At 37.1% G+C, this 21,991-nt stretch overlaps 1 protein-coding gene and 1 long non-coding RNA gene across 2 annotated transcripts; one reads left to right on the top strand and one right to left on the bottom strand.

Annotated features, from left to right (window-relative positions):
• Positions 1-1,737: 1,737 nt before the first annotated feature.
• On the top strand, positions 1,738-11,375 carry LOC148780576 (uncharacterized). Its single transcript, XR_016040170.1, has 3 exons — positions 1,738-3,459; positions 4,203-4,834; positions 9,141-11,375. It is a non-coding gene; the product is annotated as an uncharacterized LOC148780576 (long non-coding RNA).
• Positions 11,376-17,595: 6,220 nt separating this feature from the next.
• Positions 17,596-18,838, bottom strand: LOC105421471 (snakin-2-like). The gene is made up of 3 exons (XM_011628937.3): positions 18,682-18,838; positions 18,148-18,181; positions 17,596-18,048 (listed from the first exon to the last, which is right to left on the bottom strand). Exons 1-3 carry the CDS (start codon positions 18,766-18,768, stop codon positions 17,867-17,869), a joined length of 303 nt encoding a protein of 100 aa, XP_011627239.1. The 5' UTR covers positions 18,769-18,838; the 3' UTR covers positions 17,596-17,866.
• Between the last annotated feature and the right edge of the window lie 3,153 nt (positions 18,839-21,991).

The raw sequence follows: 21,991 nt of genomic DNA, 5'->3' as shown, positions 1-21,991 counted from the left end.
ACCAAGTCTAGGCCTCGTGGGTTAGAATTGAGGCTACCTAAAAATCCCCTTGGCCAGAAGTAAGAATCTATAAGACTAATATTACTATTGGGTCTAGTAATATTGTGGTAAAAGTTGATGTAGTGAGAGGGGCATAGAGATAGAGGCCGTGAGTGACAAGAAGAGATGGCTTCATGAAAATTGTAACTTTAATAAAATTGCTAAAGGGAAACAGGTGGAGCTAAAAATTAGACATGAGCATAATGATTTTCTACATAAATTATTTGCATAAAATATTTTCTTAGGGTATTAGCATATTTTCTATTTGAGGATACAATAAAGTTATTGGGCAATAATATTACGCCAATACTTGGTCCATTTATTATCTTCCTTGTACCACCTATTTGTCTAAACTTTCACGGTGCTATCATGGGAAAAAAGCATCCAGTAATTTTACAAAGTGCATACAATGAAAGAAGAATAACACTAAACAAAAAAATTACTTTTAGAAAAGTTGGATACATAACAATGTTATAGCCAAGTTATTCTACTGTTTGTTTGCACATGATTTCGAGACTGAAGAGACTACTCAAAGTCTGATCTGTATAACATCGTATCAAAACTGAAGTTCTTGAAATCGGAAGAGGTGGATTTCATCAAATCCCAATTAACGAGCAAATCAGCCTCAAAAGGATTCTCTTCTCATAAAACATTGGCCAAGTCAGCTTAGGTTTGTGCAAAATCCAAAATGAACACCAGAAGTCAAAAGAAACTAGGAAGCACATATTTAAAAGAGATTTGTTTAAAAAATAAATAAAAATAAAAATAAATAAATAAATAAAAAGAGAGAGAGAAATAATAAATAAAATAAAATAAAAGAACAAACAAATCTAAAAGCTGGGCCTTTAGGCCCCACATCCGGATATAGACAATAAATATATTTTTGGAATATAATTTGAACTTAAGTTTTAGAGAATATATAATTTTTAACATGGAGATCATGAATATAAAAAAAAAAGAAAAAATTTAAAAACTAGAAATAATAATTATATTAAAAAAGCATTTGAACTAGTAGTTACAATTGCTTTTAGATGACCACCTATTTGCATTCATCTTTAAAACGAATGTTTTATACTTCTGGACTGTATATTACACAAATACGGTCCAGACTACATGAAACAATTGTTCTATAGAAATTACCAACTAAAATATGTCCCCGAATACCCAGCTCAATCTAAGCCATGGACAAGATAAGTTACGTGAGGTGCATTGCTGGGCCCAATGCGGTCGAAACTGGTAATTTCCTACTTATCTAATTCATGGATATTTTTTTGATAATTTAATATGGAAAATTCTAGTTTTGATGAATTTTTTACTAGTAAAAAGTCGCATCTATGCCATTCCCGGTTTATCTAAGAGCTCACATACCTTGATGTCTCTAGTCACAAGTTTTTCCCCGGCCATACACCGCCAATACCTAGTAAGTCACAATAGTAAGTTTAACCCGTCTCTTCAAGACGAACGTTTTGATATGTAGCACGAACCATGACGATACCCGAATAGGGAGAAAAACTAGATAAAAGTTTTCGATTCGTTAAGATAGTTGCAGAAAATTCAGCAGCGACGCACCTCACTCGAGCGGCTAAATCACGACACTCGCATAACAGATTAACGCGAGACCAGTTCCATTGTATGCGTAAGGTCCAAGGTTACATCTGGGCAACCTCGCGTATAATGAACAGTCAAATTTCATATGCGAAGGCGATAAAGTTGCTGTAAATTCCGGCAGTCGGATTTCAAAATCCAACCAAAAACCCAAGATGGCGAAATCCTCGTTTGAACACAAAATCTAGCTGCATTTGTTGCAACATGATCGTGACGGCATGCTCAGTGCAATTTAACAAAGAAATAAAAAAAAAACATCAAGAAACGAACACACTATCGATTCGAAGTTTCCAAAATTCGTACAAATTTCTAGTCGCATGATCGTGGCCTAAAAACACGATTCGTGGCTTGAAGTTAGTACCATATTGATCGACCAACAAGAAAATAATCATCTTTTTACAAAACAGGAGCTGAAGCAACCACGAATCATCCATAAAAATTCACACACGTTCTATAGCAGTAACCGAAACTATTTTGAAATTTCATAAATTGTTGAGCAGGGGCAAAATCATCTTGAACTTAATGTAAATCTCTCTTTCTCTTCTCTTTTTTTTTTTGTCTTTTCTCTCGCTGCTTTTTTCACTGATAGTGGAGCCGTCTGTGTTTCACTTTTTCTCCATCTCTTCATCTCTCTTTCCTTCTCTTCTGGTCTCCTATGACCACTATCCTCCTCTTCTCTCTGCCTTGTGGTCCCTCATGACCCACAATTTATCTCTTTTCTCATTCTTTTATTCCCTGTATCCTGTATGACCACCTGCTAACCGGACATAGCCACAATTTATCTTTTTTCTCATTCTTTTATTCCCCATATGACCACCTGCTGCTTACCGTGCACTACCGGCTCTACCTCCTCCTCCTTTTTCTGGTAATCTATCGTCCACCGCCCTTTCTCTTCTTTTTCTATGCACCTTCACATCACCCCTTTTGCACCCTCTCGTTCTTTTTTTCCTCTCACAATCTGTGGTTCCGCGCGACCACCATTCCCCAAACCTTTCTACCCAACGCGCTCAAACAAAACCTATCGCCGTCTGTGAAATCAACCCATCGCCGTCTGTGAAACCAACCCATCGCCGTCTATACGACCAACCTCTTCCCATCGCCGTGCGCTCCTCCTTTACCCAACCACCAGCAGCTAACCACCATCAACCGTTGCTCTCTCGCTAATCCTCTGTTGCAGGCAGTTCCCTCTCTAATCTCACCCACTCCGCTAATCTTCCGCCATCTTTCATCTCTCAATAGCAGCCATCTTGCTGCTGCAACTTCTGCCCCTTGCGCCTCTGTTCTCTCGCCATCACACCACAGCTGCACCCGAACTCACCGCCTTCTCTCCTGCGACCACCCCAATTCACTGCTGTCTCTATCCTACCATCTCTCTTCCCTCCAGCTACCACCACAACGTCTTCCTCAAACCACCCATGATCAACCCGAGCACTCCTACTTTCTTTCTCCCTCTGCTCCTCTCTTCTTCATTTCACTGCCACCTGACCAGGCCCCGATCTTGCCCACCACATGGAATTGCAGCTGCAGCAGCCACCCCTTTCATTCATCTGCTTGCTCTCCGCCACTTGCAGCTCGCCATCCCCGCCCCCATCCTTCGCCCTCATCTCAGCCACCTACCTGTCATCTCTTCCACCCATTTCCGTCCCTCTCTTTATCTCTCTCTGCGCTCAGCCTCAATCACTGCCTGCAACCAAGCTTCCCATGTTCCGCCGCCTGCAACCACGCCTCCTCTGTTCTTCTCTTTACGTACTTGAACCTGGCAGCAGCACAACTGCCATCGTCCTCTTCTCACACCCCCTCTCTCTCCTCCAGGAGGTAGTACGAGAGGCCATCTCACTCTCTCTCTCTCTGCAACTCCCATTCATTCGCTGTCCTCTCTCTCTCTCTCTAAAAACCCATAAGTGAAACCGACTCCCTCCTTTTTTTTCGTCCTTTTTACTTCGTTTCGTTAACTTTGTTTTACTCACTGCCTCAAAACCCGAGAGTGTCTTCACGTTTCATTTTCTCTCTAAACATACAAACGAAATCCACTTTACCCTTTTGGCCTTTTTCTTTTCGTTTGGAGTTTTTATTAGTCTCTTTTTCGTATCCCCATTCAACTCTTCGTTCAACCCTCCTCTCAACAAGTACCCAATAGACCACCTCTCGTTCTCTCTCTTAACTAATTTACTTGTCCTATTTTATTAAAACTTCCTCTCTCTCTCTCCCTTAACTAACTCATAGGCATTGATTTATTAGAATTATTAAACGATCTTATTTTACTTCTTCCACCCCTTCCCTTTTTACTCCCTCCTTTTATTTAATTTCATTTCCTTGGGTTTATTTTCTTTTATTCCATTTTGTTCCATTTATTTTGTTTCACTTATTTTATCCCACCATACCTTACTCTATTCTATCCATTAATTTTATTTTATTACCTCATCTTATTTTATTTTCTTCCATTCTTTTTATTTTATTTTACCTCACTCTATTTTATTGTAATTTATTTTATTTCATTCCAATTACATCTTCTAATGTTAATTTTATTTTATTCATTGTTTCACTTTTGTCTCTTTTAGAAGACCTAGCGAGAGTCAAGCTAGTCTTCACCTCTCCTCTTTCTCTCCATCGTTTGTTTGACCAGAGGGCAGGTTGAGCCTTGAGCGGTCATGACAGTCTTGTCGTCTAGTAGTATTACGGCCGTGCTGGTATGAGTTACCGTGCCCGTCTTGCTGCCGCGTCAGACTAGCCGTTGCGTCAAACTAGCCGTCGTGCCAGTTCTGTCGTCGAACAGTATTGCCGCCATGTCGGTCTAAGTTACCGTGCCCGTCTTGCTGCCACGTCAAACTAGCCATCGTGCCAGGCTGGTCGGTGTTGATTTTATCGTCGAGTAGTATTGCTGTCATGCCGGTTTGAGTTACCGTGCCCTTCTTGCTACTACGTCAAGCCAGTCACCGTACTAATCTAGCCACTGTGCCAGCCTAGCTGCCTGGTCGAACTTCTTCTCTCATTTTCACTTCTTTGATCTCTTTATAGCAAGGCGGGGTCCTATGACCCACACCTCTGTATTTTTTATGTGTGTGTGTTTGCAAGAAAGGAGAAACAGGTCAAGGGAGGCAATTCCAAATCGGCCGTAGGTCAGGGGGCATTCCAACATGATCTAAGAGGGTACCCATGCGAGTTGCCCGAGCGTGTCACGGACTCACGTGAGGTAAATCCTGCCTCATGACTTTAATTCCTCTCTCACCGGTCGGTACTCCTGCCCATGTCTTCTTTAAATAGTTCTTGAGAGAGCGATCTTAGGTCCCAGGCCCATCTCGAACGCGGAACCATGTCACCAGGTCAACCCGACCTGGACGGCGAGATTGAGGCATCGAACCACCGAGGCTGTAAACAATCAAAGTAAAGCGCATCTTGAAATAGTGTCGAGAAATGTGGTTTCAATATTGAAAATCTTTGTGATAGTCTTAAAAAAAAAATTTATCTTTAATTTTAAAAGTTAAAAAATACTGTAGATCGTGTAGATCTATGAAAACTTGAAAATCTTGAAAATTGACTATCCAAAAATACGTTACAAAATGCAATATTTCTAAAACTTGAAATCTATGTTTTTCTCATGTCCATGCATCTTGATTTCGAGATGGTCCATTTGAGGATATTTAGGCATCAAAACAACCTCTTCTAGTGAAATTTTTGAGGTGAGTAATAATTTGATTGTTTAGAGCCTCGACTCTATATAAACTTTTTCCATATTTATATATGGGAAAGATTTATATACTTCGATTATTTCAGAAATTTGCATTCAATGACAGTACATAGCAGTAGAATTAGGTTGATACATGCAATTTATTCACTCATATCCACATGGACACTACCATACCAAACCAGATCCATAGCACAGAGTTGGAGTAGCTCCTATATCTACATATAAGCAAATAGAAAATAGAGCTCAACTCAAAAGCATCAGCCTAGCCTATGTGGGAAAGAAGAGGAGATTTACAAGGAAATATAAAGCAGGTCAAAAGCATTGAACTTGCCCAAGAAGAAAGAAGGGAGAGATTGAAGAGATGGGGAGCATAGTACTCATATTTTTAAGGGCACTTGTGTTTGTTCCCATGAGTCTTCATGTTATAATAACATGGGCACACTTTTTGGTTGCCAGAAGTCCCTTGGGGCACTCAATTACACCTCGCACAGCACGTGCCGCAAGCCCTCTTGCAAAGGTGCGGCCTCGATGATAATCTGCACCTGCCGGAGCATGCTTTTCCACAATCTACAAAAGAAGAGACACAAAACGGCTTACAAACATTGAAATAAATTAACAGAAGTTTAGTTCCTAGTTCATCAAGAAATGCTGGTATTCTTACCCATGGTGCCTTTGGTGAGGGATCCTTCCGTCACCTACATAACATACGAAAGCATAGGACCTTCAGCTTCATTTAGTGGAAAACATGGAAGAACCTATGCTAATTCTTACATTACATGGATGGGATAAAATGATGCAAAAAGAATTAGATTATTATTTTGCAAGTTATAAGATAGGGGTTACATCATAGTTCTAAGCCCACTATATTATTTTCTGGACATTATTAATATGAGATTGTATTTGAAACCATTTATCTCTGTTACAAGGAGGTCAAAATTACTCCAACCCATTAAATGTCAAATTAGATTGGTTAGAGTGTATCATAAAGTTTAAACTATTTATCTTTGAAGTTTAAATCCATTCAGTGACATACTCACACCGACCCAATGTGAAATCTGCAAGATATCAATAATTATGACCTCTTTGTACTATAAGTAAACGGTCATTTTGTATACTTTTCCTATTAATAGAATCAACATTTATAATTTAATAAGAACTCATAATATTTGGAAGAAAACTTGAGGCATAGAAGGTAGAGAATAATTGTAGGTGCATACCCCTTGTTTTAGTGCTAACCCAAACTCAGCCAGGAGCAGGAGAGCAAGGAAAGACATAGCCAAGACGGGTACAAAAGAGCCATGATAACAAGAAAGAAAGAGAGAGAGAGAGAGAGAGAGTTGTTGAAGTAGAAGACATGAGAGGAGAAAGAGAGAGAATGAGTCAAATTTATAGCATGCTTTGAGATTACAAAGTTAGGAGTACAACCTACTTTTGTTAGAAAGAAGTGAGATAAAGGAGACCACCTAGAAAAATCCCTAGAGGCTAGCTGACTAGGTTATAACTGAGGAAATTCTCTCTAGGCAAGGTCGACTTAGGTCTCTTTTCTCAGGGCTGGTAAGAGGCTGAGCCTCGGCCAGGCCAACCTTAGCCCTAGTTCCTTTGGGGCTGGCCCAGGCTTTCTGTGTGCCAAGCCGAGCAAGATCGGGCCAAACAAAATCACATAAAAACACTAGAAGGAAGCAGCTATATAAAAAAAAAGGGGTCGGGCAGGGCTGAACAGGGCCGGCCTGTAGCCTAGGCCTAAGTTTTATAGTACTTGGGTGGGTGGGCTGGGCCCGGCCCCCCTACCTTTCCTTTTCATTATTTTAAGTTTCCAGTTTCCAAAGTTCTTTTTGTTAGTGTAAGTAATGGAGCAAGTAGGAGAATCAACCATCCATCCAGCCTGCCATATTTTTGGTATAATATTGGGTGGTGATGATGGCGTCAAGGTGCTACTCATAGTATTGTGGCATACGGTTGTGTTTCTTATCTAGATTCCACGCCCTCAAGAACCTTCTTCCTCCTCCTCCTTTGTTCTTTTGGGCTCCCATCTCTTTCTACTTTTCCCCAAGGTTTTGATAACCTAGGAGCCGTCTCGTAATATTCTTTTAACAAAAGGACACTACACGATTTCTTAAACCGAAAATAACGTCATATGTTACATCTAATCACATCCTTTTCTTCTTAGCTGGTTTTTGGTTGGACGGATGGTTCAATTTGGAGGGCTTATAATTTTGTAGTATGAAATGGACGGTCTAAATAATGTGTTACAATATACACTATTTTTTGCTTGAAATCTTATTCTTGTTTTTCAAGCATAATAGTGAAGGCTAAAATGATTCATTTGAAGTTTTCCCAATGCCAGAACTACAATTTTTGGTGAATTCTATAGTGAGGTTTTACTTGCAGCTAGTCTTGCAGATTCCTTCAGAGCGTTCTTCAATTTGGTCAGAAAAACATAGAAATTCAATGTTTCAGTTGATTCAGAGGAAAACTTTAACATTTTAAACATTTTATTATAAACAAAGTTGTAGACACCTCATTTTGAAATTAGATATTTTTTTCATTTTTTTTAATTTTAAAATCTCTAAAAATGTCTTAAAAATGCTTAGTAAATCTCTAAGGACCATGCTATCCTAATACACCTTAAATCACCTATCCTATTGTCCATAGTCCCTTAAACCATAGCCCTAGTCTTCTAGAACACCCTAAAGAATCTCCCATGAATCCTAAAAATCTAGGGAATCATCCTAAAAAAATTATCATAAATAGAAAATAGAAAACCGACTTAAGATGAGAAATTGAGGACAAAATCTGATAAAGAACAGATAAGAAATAGGTAAAAATTAAGAAAAGAACCGAAATCCCGAAAATCCAACTACCTAAGGCCTAGATGCAGTGGTGCGTATTGTTTGGTCCACAAAAACCCTAAATGTCATAGAGCGTAGCATTTGGGCCAGTTTGCCTCCAAAACTCCAGAGTGCGGTGTCTACAGCTTTTGACTCAGTCAGATCGAAGAAGAATCCAATACAATAATTCTTACACCGAGTTGGAATCAGCTTAGAAACCCATAAAAGGGTTCTAATTTGGCCCATTCAGATGGACACCTAATCTTAGCTAGAAACCCAATATCTTTTAGAATCCTATTCTCTATAGACTCAAAACCCTAGCGTCCTAAAACCTAATTCCAGAGGATAAACCCTAGCTTAGGTCCTTTTAACATAGCCCTAGAGCTTTATTCTTCAAAATCCTAGATGCTAGAAATCATGATCTTAGATCTAGGCTGCACAGCCCTAACACAATTTTAATCCCTTTACAGCCATTCATAGTTAGAATTTTCTATTAATTTCATAGTTAGAATTCGATCAAGTTCAAAGAGAAGCAGAGAAGGCAAAAATCGTAAATAACTTGCGGTCTTGATATGTGCGGCATCCTCAAATTCTAGCATCTCGTGCCAGGGTAGATAAGTTTCATTTCTCTTTTCCTCTTTAGTTTTAATTATTTTAATAAGATTAGATTTGCAGTAAATTTTCCTTTATTTTGACAAGAACACTAAGCTAGCGCAATCGAGTGCATGTTGGTTCGTGTGAAAACATTTATACAGGTGAGCATTAACATATGTACACGGTTTACAGGAAACACTTTTGCAAACTTTCTTTTTCTCATGTTTGGTGAACACATTAAAAAAACATTGTAGAATCAATTTCATAGGCTTGGTAGTTTGATTGGTAAATTATATCCTGAAAACATTGAATATAACTTGCTTTAATTAAGTCCTCTGTGTATGCTATTTTATTAACTCTCCACTCCATCCCATATAAATACACACTAGGTCTCATATATAGATACGCGCACCAAGCACAGACGCTGTTGCCTTTGCTACTGCTAAACCATCCACTACTTCTAATGGATCCAGCAGCTCGAAGGGTGGGACCCGACCACTATTACATTGTGATTACTGTCACAAAAGACCGTTGTTAAAAGCTCATTGGTTATCCCAAAAGGCAGCTCAAGCCTCAGGCAAACAAGGTTTAATTGGCTACACTTCCGCCTCGCCAACCATCTTTGCGTAGTATACCACAGTTTACAGTCGAACAACATTGCCATTTGTTGAATCTCCTCCAAGTAGGTAGTTCCAACCAATGGACCAATCTTGCTGGTAAGTTTCTTTGCTGCTCTATTTTTCCTTCCTCCGATAATTTTTGGTTAATTTATAGTAGAGTTAAAGACCATATTATTTCATTAACAATCTTTTTCTTCATTTATCCATCCTTCATCACCCACCCAACCTCTTAAGTTACCCGATGGTAGCACGACATACGTTTGATAGATTGGTATTGTTGTCCTTTCTTATTAGATCTCTTTTTAAAATGTTTTATGTGTTCCTTCATTCAAATTATCTGTTAAGAAATTGTTTTTTGATCTCCACTGTTCAGTAACATTTTTTGCATCCTACAGAGTTTTTTAGGACCAGTTAACGAGGAAGACGACTGGAGCCAGTAGAGAATAGAGTGGACTTTATCTGTTCCAATTTTCTAATAATGTGTTTGCTTCCTCTGTTCAGCACCTACAATCTATGGACCTATGGCACTAGCATCTTGGCCACCCATCCAATGCTCGGTTACAAACTCTTATTAAGAAACATTATGATGTTTTTTATTTTGTTGATTTCTATTATCATATATTCTCATCTATCTTTTCCATTTCACCATTTCAACTTATTCACAGTGATTTATGGGAAGGTTATGATTCCCCAATTCTTTTTGGCGCACAATATTTTTTAGCCTTAGTTGATGATTTTATTCATAATACTTGGATATCTTTAATGTGACGTTAATCTGAAACTAATCACTATTGAAAGCCTTTTTTTCCTTGGTTAAAACTCAATTTAATTATTTAAGTAAGTCCCTTCACACCAACAATGGAATTGAATTCTTCTCTAATGATATGAAACATTTTATGCAAACTCAAGGTGTGTTCCATCAACATTCCTGTACAGTAACACCACAAAGAAATGGTGTTGGTGAACTATTGCAACCTCCTTAAAGTTGCATGGGCTTTGCGTTATGGGTCCAGATCTGTTAGGCTCAGGAGGAGACCTGACTCCCGGCCTATGAGCATTAGATATGGGTCCAAGCATGTTAGGCTCAAGAGAAGACTTGACCGCTGGCCTTTCAACTCTTTTTACAAACGAGGTTTTTCAATGGTAAAAGGCCTTTGGGCGACACCGGTTGGGCTTCCTTGGCTCGATGAATTGTTCGAGTGACTTGTCCGACATGGGTTGTTGTCCTTGAACCTTGGGATTACCAATGAAGAAGTCTTTACCCCATTCACGGTACTTGGTGTGGGATTAAGCTTATGTCTATTCTCGCGGGGTTTACTTGGTGCATGGGCCATTTTCCGTTGATGTCTGTTGTCATTAGATAATACGTTTGGCTTGGGACCTTCACCTTTCGTTGGTAAGTCGTGGGATTTACAGCCACGAGACAACCCGTCCCTCACATTCATGGCAACATTGCATGTAACATGAAGGTTTCCAATGATACATTGAATGATGGTTACCTGATGACATTTGGAGTTCCAACTGCAACTCACGATCTATCGTTGCTTCTCATAATAGGTCAGAGTGACTCGAAGAAGGCTGTTGCCCACTGCAACATTAACTTCAACCCAAGATTTTTGAATCATCTTACCCCATGCTTCTGCGATTGATACATCAGTCCAGTCGATTCTTTCAACGAGGCATCTAACTTGGATGATTGTTTACTGAAAATGCACAGAATTGACGATGCTAGAAAACTGCATGGCACTGGTATGGTTCTGACTAAGAAAGATAGTGCAAAGGCAGCAATGTATGAACCTTTTTTGATGACTTATGTAAAAACACAGAGGACCAATCGTCAAAGTAGAGACACAGATCGACCAAGAAAGTGACTACTGTGAAGCTCGATTCTAGAGGGAGAAAGTGCTATTTCTTTCTTAGACTCTACCCAAGATGAAGGGCGAACTGAAAGAAAGACTTATGTAATCTTTTGCCAAGGAATACAATTTTTTTTTTTAATGGTAATAATCACCCCTTTTTTATTTTGACAGAAATATCACTTACAGATGGTCTTATTACAATCAATAAATATTTCAAAATAAAACGACACAACAATAAAATAAAACTCAACTACTTGATGTCATTTATTCAACCTAATACTATGCTTGAGAATATAAAATAAAAGAGCAAGAAAGTAAAAGAGAAGATGCCGGAGAATACTTCAACCGGGCTGATTACACCTCACACTGAGTCACCATATCCAATGGCGCGGGATCAACGGTCTAGCTTCAATCTCAAATCGAAAAAGCTAATTTCTGCCAAACTAGGTAACCACCATTAAATCTCTACAAAACCCTAACTCCAAAATAATTTAGGTCAAGAGAGAGAGAAAAGGAAACCTATGGTTGGGGCGTTCCCCCTATGAGTCTTGGGAGAGAGAGGGTTAGAGAGAGAAAGCTTGAGAGGAGAGAGAGGGACATGGCCCCTAGGGAGGGGAGAGAGAGAGAGTTTATGGGAGAGAGAGAGGTTATGAGAGAGAGAGAGGTGAGTAGAGATGGGGGAGACCACCCTTATATATAGTGAAATTTAGGTCTATTCTTTAGGGTTTTCCATAGTTTGTCTCTTTCTTGAGATTGAATATGGACCGTTGATCAAGGTGACTTGTGAGGTAAGAGATCTGAGCCATCCATTCTATAGATGGGCCATAAACATTATGGAAGGTGCATGGACCACCTTAAACCATTTTCCCATCAATATATGTAAATAAATTAAATCTATCAAAGATATAGTGCATACCATAAAGTTGCATATTCCATCTCATATTTTCCATAAGAATATTTCAATAATATCAACTCATGATATTCCTTCAATAATCAGGATAAGATATGGTCAATATTTCCTAATCAATATTTGATCATATGCTACGAGATAAAGTTACCATATTCAATAAACTTGTACTCAAAGTAATCAAGAAGAGGCATCCAAGGGTGGGGCATGCCACCCATATGAGGCACGTGGGGCCCCACCAATAACCACATGGTGGGCCCATGTGCACTATGGGCCCCCCATGTATTTTTTTATAAATATTTTAAAATTGAACAAAACGAATTTTAAAACATTATAACTTTGTAAATTAATAACTTCATTTTTATAAGTTCAAAATAAATAAATAAAATATCAAATGACTTACAAAAATTCAAATAATAATCTAAAATAATTAATTAATAAAGTGAACACAATTAAATTAATATGATGGGAAGTGGGTTCATATGGTTAAGGAATTCTATCAATGGTCATACGGTACTCCACCTTCAACTGTGGACTACAGACCACATTTGCTTTATCAAACCAACCCAGTGTTTCTCATGACCCATAGTTCAAGCAGGGGCTCACTAGCGGGTCACCAAAGTCTGCCTGATGAGTCAAGAGGTCGCAATCCCAGCCTGTGGCTTACAAGTCCTCCCCTAGAGACGAGTCAAGGTCACCACGACCTGATGGGACCACAGTTTTATGGTGCATAAGGGTATCTCTCACACATACATACGCTTCACCCAAAAGGTGGATAACTGGCATTCCCGAACGATCTATCGATATGCATGCCCTGTGATGGATCATGGATGAGGTTTTGGCCCCCGTTTCTGGTGGCTTACCATCTCACACAAGGGTCACACAGTCCCTCGACTCACTCATTTAGGTATAAGCTCCGACCTTATCAAGGGCTAACCTAAAAACCCTTCTCGGTTTATTCTTTATGCCCAGGTACCTTGGGTTTTCCAACCGACTGGCCTAGATCGTCAAGCATACCGGTATCAGTAAATATCATTTGTTTAGTATGGTCCTCGAGGGACTACACTCCCATTGAGTTTATGTTCCACTATAATAAATGTTTTTCATTACATACTCATAAGGCATTTAAAGGCCACATAAATCCAACATCTCCCACTTGGTTTTTGAAGGCCTTACATTATTTCTTTCTCACTTTCTCTCATCCCCATCTCTTTCACATGTCTTACAAAAACATTAGGGACAACTCTTTTAATCAGAGGGTCTGCAATCATCAAATTTGTAGATATGCAGTTAATCTAGATCTCTTTCAATCTCACCTCATTTCTCAGGTGATAGAAGTATGGCATGATATGCTTGGAATTCTTGTGAAACCGAGGTTCCTTAGGGACACAAATAGCCGCCGTGTTGTCGTAGAAAATTCGCACTGCCTCACAACGTATATGATGAAAATTAAATTGATATAGAAACTTCTTATTTCACACGGTCTCCTTGGCTGCTAGACAACATGCCACATACTCAGATTCCATGGTGGACAAAGCCACAATATGAAGGGGTACTACCCGCGAATATGTTCCTTCTCAAGCTGATGCTTCAAGTGTGTCAAGATCAACAACTCTTCTCTCTCTCTTAATGCTTGCTTGCAACACCACATCAAAAAATTAAAAAAATTACGTTTTGTTTTTATAAAAATGTGTTATTTGTGATGAATATGAAGAAAAAAAAAAATTTCCTTCTTTTTAATTTTATATAGTTTTGGTGAGCTTGTTGCATTGTTTTTAATGTTATATTTTTTTTACAAAAATATGTTTTTTTGTGATGAATATGAGAAAAAAATGTTTCTTTCTTTTTAATGTTATATATTTTTGGTGAGCTTGTTGGATTGTTTTTAATGTTATATATACTTTTGTATAAAAATATGTTTTCATGTTAAAAATGCAATCTTATATAATTTTTTTCATCGTAATTCTACATTTTAAGTTGCATGTCTACGAAAGGCACAAATTCTATGGCAAAACATGTTAATATCTTGAATATATTTGTTGCCGATGTGATCATTTTCTGGTTACGAAGGCTATTTATTGATTCATAGTCATGATAATTTAGGGGAATAATCTATCAGTGGCCAACTTTGCTTTTCTTTTTCATGGATGATCAGTAGTGCTTCACTATTTTTCTCTAGCTATTTATTTATTTATTTTTTGTTCGTATAATGATTTTTGTTTTGCTCCTTAATCCTATCAATTCAAGATCTCATTGCTCCTCATTCCTATAACCGTGCATTATTTTTTTGCTCCACAATCCTATTTCTTTATTCATGAATTGCTAGTTTATGGGATTATTGTGGATTTTTTCGTTTTGATGAAAAATTTGATAACTGACTGTTGGTGAATCTATTGTCTGTGTTCTCAACTTCTTGTTTGGTTGTGACATTTTCTTCTAATTTATTTTATTATTTGTTACAAGTTATCTATCATTTGTTGCAACTTCATACTCCTAAAATATGTTTGTTAGCCTCTACGTAGAGAAGTGGTAGAAGCTAAAAACTGTTTAACTCATCTTTCATGTTTCCACATGCTACAATGGATAAAAAATTAACCTGTTTTATTTAAATATGCATCTTAATTCTACGTTTTAAAGCTGTCATCTTATATATTTTTTTGCTCGGCAAAATTGTAAACTATATTGCATATCTCCATAGTATTCGAATATTAATTTATATAAAAATTTCTTTCAATTTTTTTTTTTTTTAAGATAAATGTATTTAATATGACAATATACAATTAATATAAGATTTTATATTTTTTTAAAAAAAAATTAAATTTTTTTGGCGGTTTTTACCCATTTTTTTGAAAAAAAAAAAAACAACTTGACCGGTTTGTCTGGTTTACCACCCCGGTTAGTCCAGTTCCGGTTCAAACCTCTCCCAGCCCCTTGACCGGTTAACCGTTGTGGTTCGATTTTACGAACACTGGCCAGTACTATAATTAGCAAGTCGACGTCTAAAAGGCTACTTTTTAAAACATTCGAAGTTTTTTTCAAAAACGTTTAAAGTGAGACTTTTTGAAAAGATCCAAAAAAAGGCGCATATTTTTTACATAAACATTTGAAACGCGGCTTATTGATCTTTACCAAAAAAATCAGTCCAAAAATACTTTTGCCTTTTCTATCTTTTTTTTTTTTTTTCTGAAAGATAATTTTTTTTTTTCTTTTTTATGTAGTTGTTATTTCCATGCTTTTTAAAAAGCGTATTATTTTCAAAAAAAAAAAACTTCCTTAAAAAGTAAATTTTTATCTCCAAGTATATTGTTAGGGTTTATGATCACATCCATTGAATCAAATTAGAATAAAATACCATAAAAACCATTGAATCTAAATCTCCAACTTTTGGCTCGGCAAAATTCCATAAAAAAATCCATTCAAATTAGAGCTCAAGGGCCAAAATTATCACAATTTATACATCTCAAATCGCTAAAAACAAAAAAACAAAAAATAAAACTAAAAAAAAAAACAAAAAAAAAAAAGAAAAAAAAAAAAAAAAAAAAGAAAGAGATTAGGGCTCAATCCCCGAACCTAATTCATGGCTGGAAACTTGGATTAGGGTTTACGTCGTCCATGTTCTTCGTCTTCTCTGAGAGTTTATGTCCATCTTGTTTCTCAGTGTCTATGTATGCTCTCTCTCACCCTGCGTTTCTTTATGGAAGAGTTTGTGTTTGCTTCTCTCTCACTGCGTAATACTTGTCTTCTTGTTTTGTGCTTCTTCTTGGTCTACTGTGTTTGTTGCTAGTCTAATAAAAGATGTATACATCTTCCTATCGCTTAACTATAGTTACAAAAGGGACACTCACCATATGAATAGATAAATGAATATAGTCAACTCAATTCTATTTATCTCACATTGTCCCACTTTGTTTTTTTTTTGCTTATGTACTAAGTGGGTGTGATGTTTGTTAAAACATGTAATGAGAAAATTCATATGGTATATTTATCATCAACTTATCATTTTATTTTTTATTTTATTTAATTTTATTTTAATTTCTACTTAATTTTATTTTAAACATATATATTTTTTTCACTCCAAATTTTTTAGCCTAGTCCAATATATTTGCAATATTTTTACATAAAGTACTTTTGTCGATCCGTATTTTTTGCCTGATTTTTTCATACGACTTTTTAAAACAAAAACGATTTATTTCTGATTTTATGGTGAGCCGATATATTGATCTTTCCTGACTAACTATCTATGTATTGGCGACACCCCAAAGGTATTGGGTACTGCATTCCCAACTCTCCGATGCCTGATATCATTCGTGCACGGCTTCACCCCGTGCCATCAGACTATGCATATGGGTTCAAGCAACCGAGACCCCTTATTCTTGTGTACAAACTTCACAAAGGAGCGTCTCGATCCTAGAAAAACCACCGTATTCTCAGAGGAGGACCCCAAAGTAGGAATAAACAAAAGTTTCCACTTTCGCATATCGGATATCAATAATGCCTCTTCATTCCTTTCTCGTGATTCTCGTGAGGATGCAAGCACTGCACCTTTCTCGATTAGAGGATTTTTTAACGTTAAAACAATTTTTTCTGGTGGATTTTTGAGATACATCTGTATTTCTACGCAACTTTATATAAACTTTTTCTTTTATTATATATTGATTAGGTATATTTGAACTTTTTCACTTGTGGCCCTTCTTTACAGGGAATAATAGTGGGTCCCAACTCCCAACTGCCTAAAAATGATGCAGATGACCTCTATCTATTTCCAAAATGACATTGGGTCCCCTCGTCTGTGGGACCAGACACCCAATTACTTTCTTTGATATATCCCAAAACTAGATTCAGACTAGTTTTTCGTGCTTGAGCTTTCCGTAATTTTTATTTCCATTGCTCCAAGAAGCTTGAAACTTTCAAAAAATTAGGGCTTCCATGAGTGGGAGCAAAAATCCGTAGGCATTTCAAGCCAAGAAGGCAAGATTGAGAAATTGGTTTATTTTGCACAAGTGAAAATAGGGAAAAGGAGGGAGAGAAAGAAAGGAGGGGAAGAAGAGGAATTTGGTTTGTAGCAGTGAAAATAGTGAAAAGGAGAGAAAAATTGGGGAGGAGATGAAGAGGAATTTGATGACTCAAATTATACACTGGGTGCAGTTTATGTAAGGCAACAACATAAAACAGTTAAATTAAGGCTCACCTCCCCATCAAAGAAACAATTTTTATACCAGAAGCCCTTATGATTATCTGAAAATCTAGTTCCACTTCCATCGCTCATTATAAAATTTAAAGCTCCAAAAGTAACACAAGACGAGTATATGTATATACACCATAAGTGTGCGTGCACCAAAAAAAAGAAATAAAAACTAAGATGTGATATTGATGGTTTACCATGGGCTATTGGAGTGCTCATTTTTGTTGCCCTTTCTTTCTATTATTTCAGAAATTTGCATTCAGTGACAGTGCATAGAAGTAGATTTAGGTTGATACATGCCATTTATTCACTCATATCTACATACACACTAACATACCAAACCAGATGTATAGCTCAGTGTTGGAGTAGCTCCTATATCTACATATAAACAAATAGAAAATAGAGCTCAACTCAAAGGCATCAGCTGATCATGTGGGAAAGAAGAAAGAGATTTACAAGGAAATATAAAGCAGGTCAAAAGCATTGAGCTTGCCCAAGAAGACAGAAGGGAGAGATTGAAGAGATAGGGAGCATAGTGCTCATATATTTAAGGGCACTTGCGTTTGTTCCCATGAGTCTTCATGTTATAATAACATGGGCACACTTTTTGGTTGCCAGAAGTCCCTTGGGGCACACAATTACACCTCGCACAGCACGTGCCGCAAGCCCTCTTGCAAAGGTGAGGCCTCGATGATAATCTGCACCTGCCGGAGCATGCTTTTCCACAATCTACAAAAGAAGGGACACAAAACTGCTTACAAACATTGAAATAAATTAAGAAACAGTAGTTTAGGTCTTAGTTCATCAAGAAATGGTGGTTTCTCTTACCCATGGTGCCTTTGGTGAGGGAGCCCTCAATCACCTACATAACATACAAAAACATAGGACCATCAGCTTCATTTAGTGGAAAACATGGAAGAAACTATGTTAATTCTTACACTACATGGATGAGATAAAATGATGAAAAAGGAACTAGATTATTTTTTTGCATGTTATAAGATAGGGGTTACATCATAGTTCTAAGCCAACTATATCATGGGATTGTATTTGAAATCATTTATCTTTGTTACAAAAAGGTCCAAATTACTCTTAACTATTAGATGTCAAATCGGATGGTTTAGAGTGTATTATGAAGTTTAAAATATTTGTTTTGGAACTTTAAGTCTAATCAATGACCCATACCGACCCAATCTAAAATCTGAAAGATATCAATAACTATGACCTCTTTGTACTATAAGTAAAAAGTCACTTTATATGCTTTTCCTATTAATATAATCAAAATTTGTAATTTAATAAGAACTCATAATATTTGGAAGAAAACTTGAGGTATAGAAGGTAGAGAGAATAATTGTTGGTGCGCACCCCTTGTGGTTCTAGTGCTAAGCCAAACTCAGCCAGGAGCAGGAGAGCAAGGAAAGACGTAGCCAAGACGGGTACAAAGCGAGCCATGATAACAAGAGAGAGAGAGTTGTTGAAGTGGAAGAGATGAGAAGACAGAGAGAGAATGAGTCAAATTTATAGCATGCTTTGAGATTACAAAGTTAAGGAGTACAACCCACTTTTGTTAGAAAGAAGAGAGATAAAGGAGACCACCTAGAAAAATCCCTAGAGGCCAGCTGGCTAGGTTATAACCGAGGAAATTCCCTCTAGGAAAGGCCGACTTAGGTCTCTTTCCTTAAGGCTGGTAATAAGCTGAGCCTGGGCGTTAGCCTTAGGCTGGCCCTAGTTCCTTTGTGGCTGGCCCAGGCTGTCTGTGTGCCAAGCCGGGTAAGACCGGGCCAAATAAAATCACATAAAGACACTAGAAGGAAGAAGCTAAAAAAAGCGGTTGGGCAAGGCCAAACCGGGTTGGCCTATAGCCCAGGCTTAAGCTTTTTAGAGCCTGGGTGGGGTGGGGTGGGGTGGGGTGGGACGGGGCCACCCCTATCTCTCCCTTTCATTATTTAAGTTTCCAGTTTCCCAAGTTCTTTTTGTTAAGGAAAGAAATGGAACAAGTGGGAGAATCAACCATCCATCCAGCCTGCCATATTTTTGGTATTATAATGGGTGGTGATGATGGTGTGAAGGTCCTACTCATAGTATTGTGGCATACAGTTGTGTTTCTTATCTAGATTCCACGCCCTCTGGAGCCTTCCTCCTTTGCTCTTTTGGGCGCCCATCTTTATCTACTTTTCCCAAGGTTTTGATAACCTAGGAGCCGTAGGATGGGTTCCATTATTAAAGTCTCGTAATATTTATCAAAATATTCTTTTAACAGAAAGACCCTACACTGCATCCAAAAAAAAAAAAAAAACATATGGTTTGAGTTTGACTCGAGTTGGGTCCGGATCCAATTAGGTTTGAGTTTAAGAAGACCTGACAAAAAATTTAAATAATATTTAATATATAATATTTTAATCAAAATAACCATATATTTTAATTATAATATTTATGTAATACATGTATATATTTAATATAACATTTAATTTTTTTTTAATTTGTTTTCTTATTTGTTTGGGTTGGGTCCGGCTTTAGGTCTAGATCTAGTCGGGTCTGGGTCCTATAATTCATTTTTGGTTCAGTTTCTGAGTCGGGACAGTAACGAACTTGACCCGACCGGTTGCCAACCCCTCTAAAGATCAAAATTGACTTGACCTTGAACCAAACATAAGTAATTTTCATATACCTATTTTTTTAACTATATTAAAGAAGAGTAATGATTCTATAAGACCCTTCCACACTCATGTGTAGGACCCTAAAAAATCACCTTAAATATGACACATATCGCTAAAAAAATCATATTCTACACTTATGTAATAACTTTTATAGAAATCTGTATTATATTTAATAGTGATTATTTAAAGTCCTACCCAAATGAGTGGGTGGAAGGGTATCATGAAAACCCAAAAGTGAAAGCTTGGAAAGAGATGTCTTTTTTTTTATTTTTTTATTTTTTTATTTTTTTTTATATATATTTTTTTTTAACTCAATGGCCTCTTGCTCATGTTAAATTGAGGAATCCACGGGCACGAAAGGAAAAAGTCGCCCACTGTACGAGAAAAAGGTGTAGTGGTTGGGTGGGTTACACCAGAATAAATGAATTAGGAAAAAGTAAACCACTGTTCAAAAAAAAGGTTTAGTTGTTAGATGGGTGACACCTGAATAAATGAATTAGGGTAGGAGGTGCCTTTTCTAAAGTATATGCTATTGCTTATTTCCACCAAGTGTTCATTATCACGTGTGTATTTTATTGGTGCACGTGTCGTTAACGTGAAGCCTCCGATGTGACTCGGAGCAAATATAATGATTGGAGAGTAACTATCATATTTTCTCGGTTATGTTTTTCTCAGTTTTGCCTGAGGTTTATGTAAACGAAGTAAAGCCTCATCTCAAATTCCCATCCGAAAAATACAAATACTTGTTCGTTAGAAATCTTAACGAAGGCTTCTAAAATTAATTTTCAAAACTGACTATGAAATAGAAATATAAAAAATGGTATAAATGTTGTAGATCCATTAAAATTATTTTTAATACGAAATGTACGGTTTAAATAATGTGTTACAATATACACTATTTTTTGGTTAGATTTTTTTTTTTTTTTCAACAACAATAGTGAAGGATAAAATAATCCATTTGAAGTTTTTCCAATGCCATAACTACAATTTTTGGTGAATTCTAAAGTGAGGTTTTACTTGCAGCTAGTCTTGCATATCCTTTTAGAGCCTTTTCAATTTGGTCGAAAAAACATAGCGATTTAAAGGAAGATTTTGACATTTAAAACATTTTAATATAAACAAAGTTGTAGAAACCACATTTTGAAATTAGCTATTTTTTTTGAATTTTTTTTATTTTAAAATATCTAAAAATGTTTTAGAAATGCCTAATAAATCTCTAAGGACCATGCTATCCTAATACACCGTAAATCACCTGCCCTATTGTCCATAGTCCCTTAAACCATAGCCCTAGTCTTTTAGAACACCCTTGAGAATCTCCCATGAATACTAAAAATCTAGGAAATCATCCTAAAAAATTATCATAAAACCCTAAAAAATAGAAAACCGACTTTAGATAAGATAAGATAAAGAACCAATAAAAAATAAGTCAAAATCAAGAAAGGAACCGAAATCCTGAAGATCTAGCTGCCCAAGGCCTAGATGTAGCGGTGTGTATCGTTTTGTCCACAAACCCTAAACGCCGCATGGTGCGGCGTCTGACCCTTAATATTCGAAAAACCAACTCTCACATAGCCAGAAACTCTAAATGCCATAGGGCGTAGTGTTTGGGCCAGTTTGCCCGCAAATACTCAGAGTGCGGTGTCGACAGCTTTTGACTCAGTCAGACCGAAATTTGGAGAAGAATCCAGTAGAGTGATTCTTACACCGACTTGGAATCAGCTTAGAAACCTACAAAAGGGATCTAATTTGGCCCATTCAGATGGACACCTAATCTTGGTTAGAAACCCAATATATTTTAGAATCCCGATCTCTATAAAGACTCAAACACTAAGCTTTTAAAACCTAATTCCAGAGAATAAACCCTAGCTTAGGTCCTTTTAACTTAGCTCTAGAGCTTTAGCCTTCAAAATCCTAGATGCTAAAAATCGCGATCTTAGATCTAGGCTACAAAACCTAATACAATTTTAATCCTTTTTACAACCATTCAGAGTTTAATTATTCTATAAATTTCAGAGCTA

This window comes from Amborella trichopoda, chromosome 9 (genome assembly GCF_054954075.1).
Source record: "Amborella trichopoda isolate Santa Cruz 75 chromosome 9, AtrichopodaSantaCruz75HAP2 v2.0, whole genome shotgun sequence".
NCBI lineage: Eukaryota > Viridiplantae > Streptophyta > Magnoliopsida > Amborellales > Amborellaceae > Amborella > Amborella trichopoda.
Note: the sequence above shows the minus strand (reverse complement) of the source record. Positions and strands in the feature narration are given on the sequence as shown.

Coding starts and splice junctions, on each gene's coding strand:
- LOC105421471 (XM_011628937.3), bottom strand. CDS start 18,768: ATGGCTCGCTTTGTACCCGTCTTGGCTACGTCTTTCCTTGCTCTCCTG. Junction 18,182..18,681: donor TAGCACTAGAACCACAAGGG/GTGCGCACCAAC, acceptor TATGTTATGTAG/GTGATTGAGGGCTCCCTCAC. Junction 18,049..18,147: donor CCTCACCAAAGGCACCATGG/GTAAGAGAAACC, acceptor CTTCTTTTGTAG/ATTGTGGAAAAGCATGCTCC.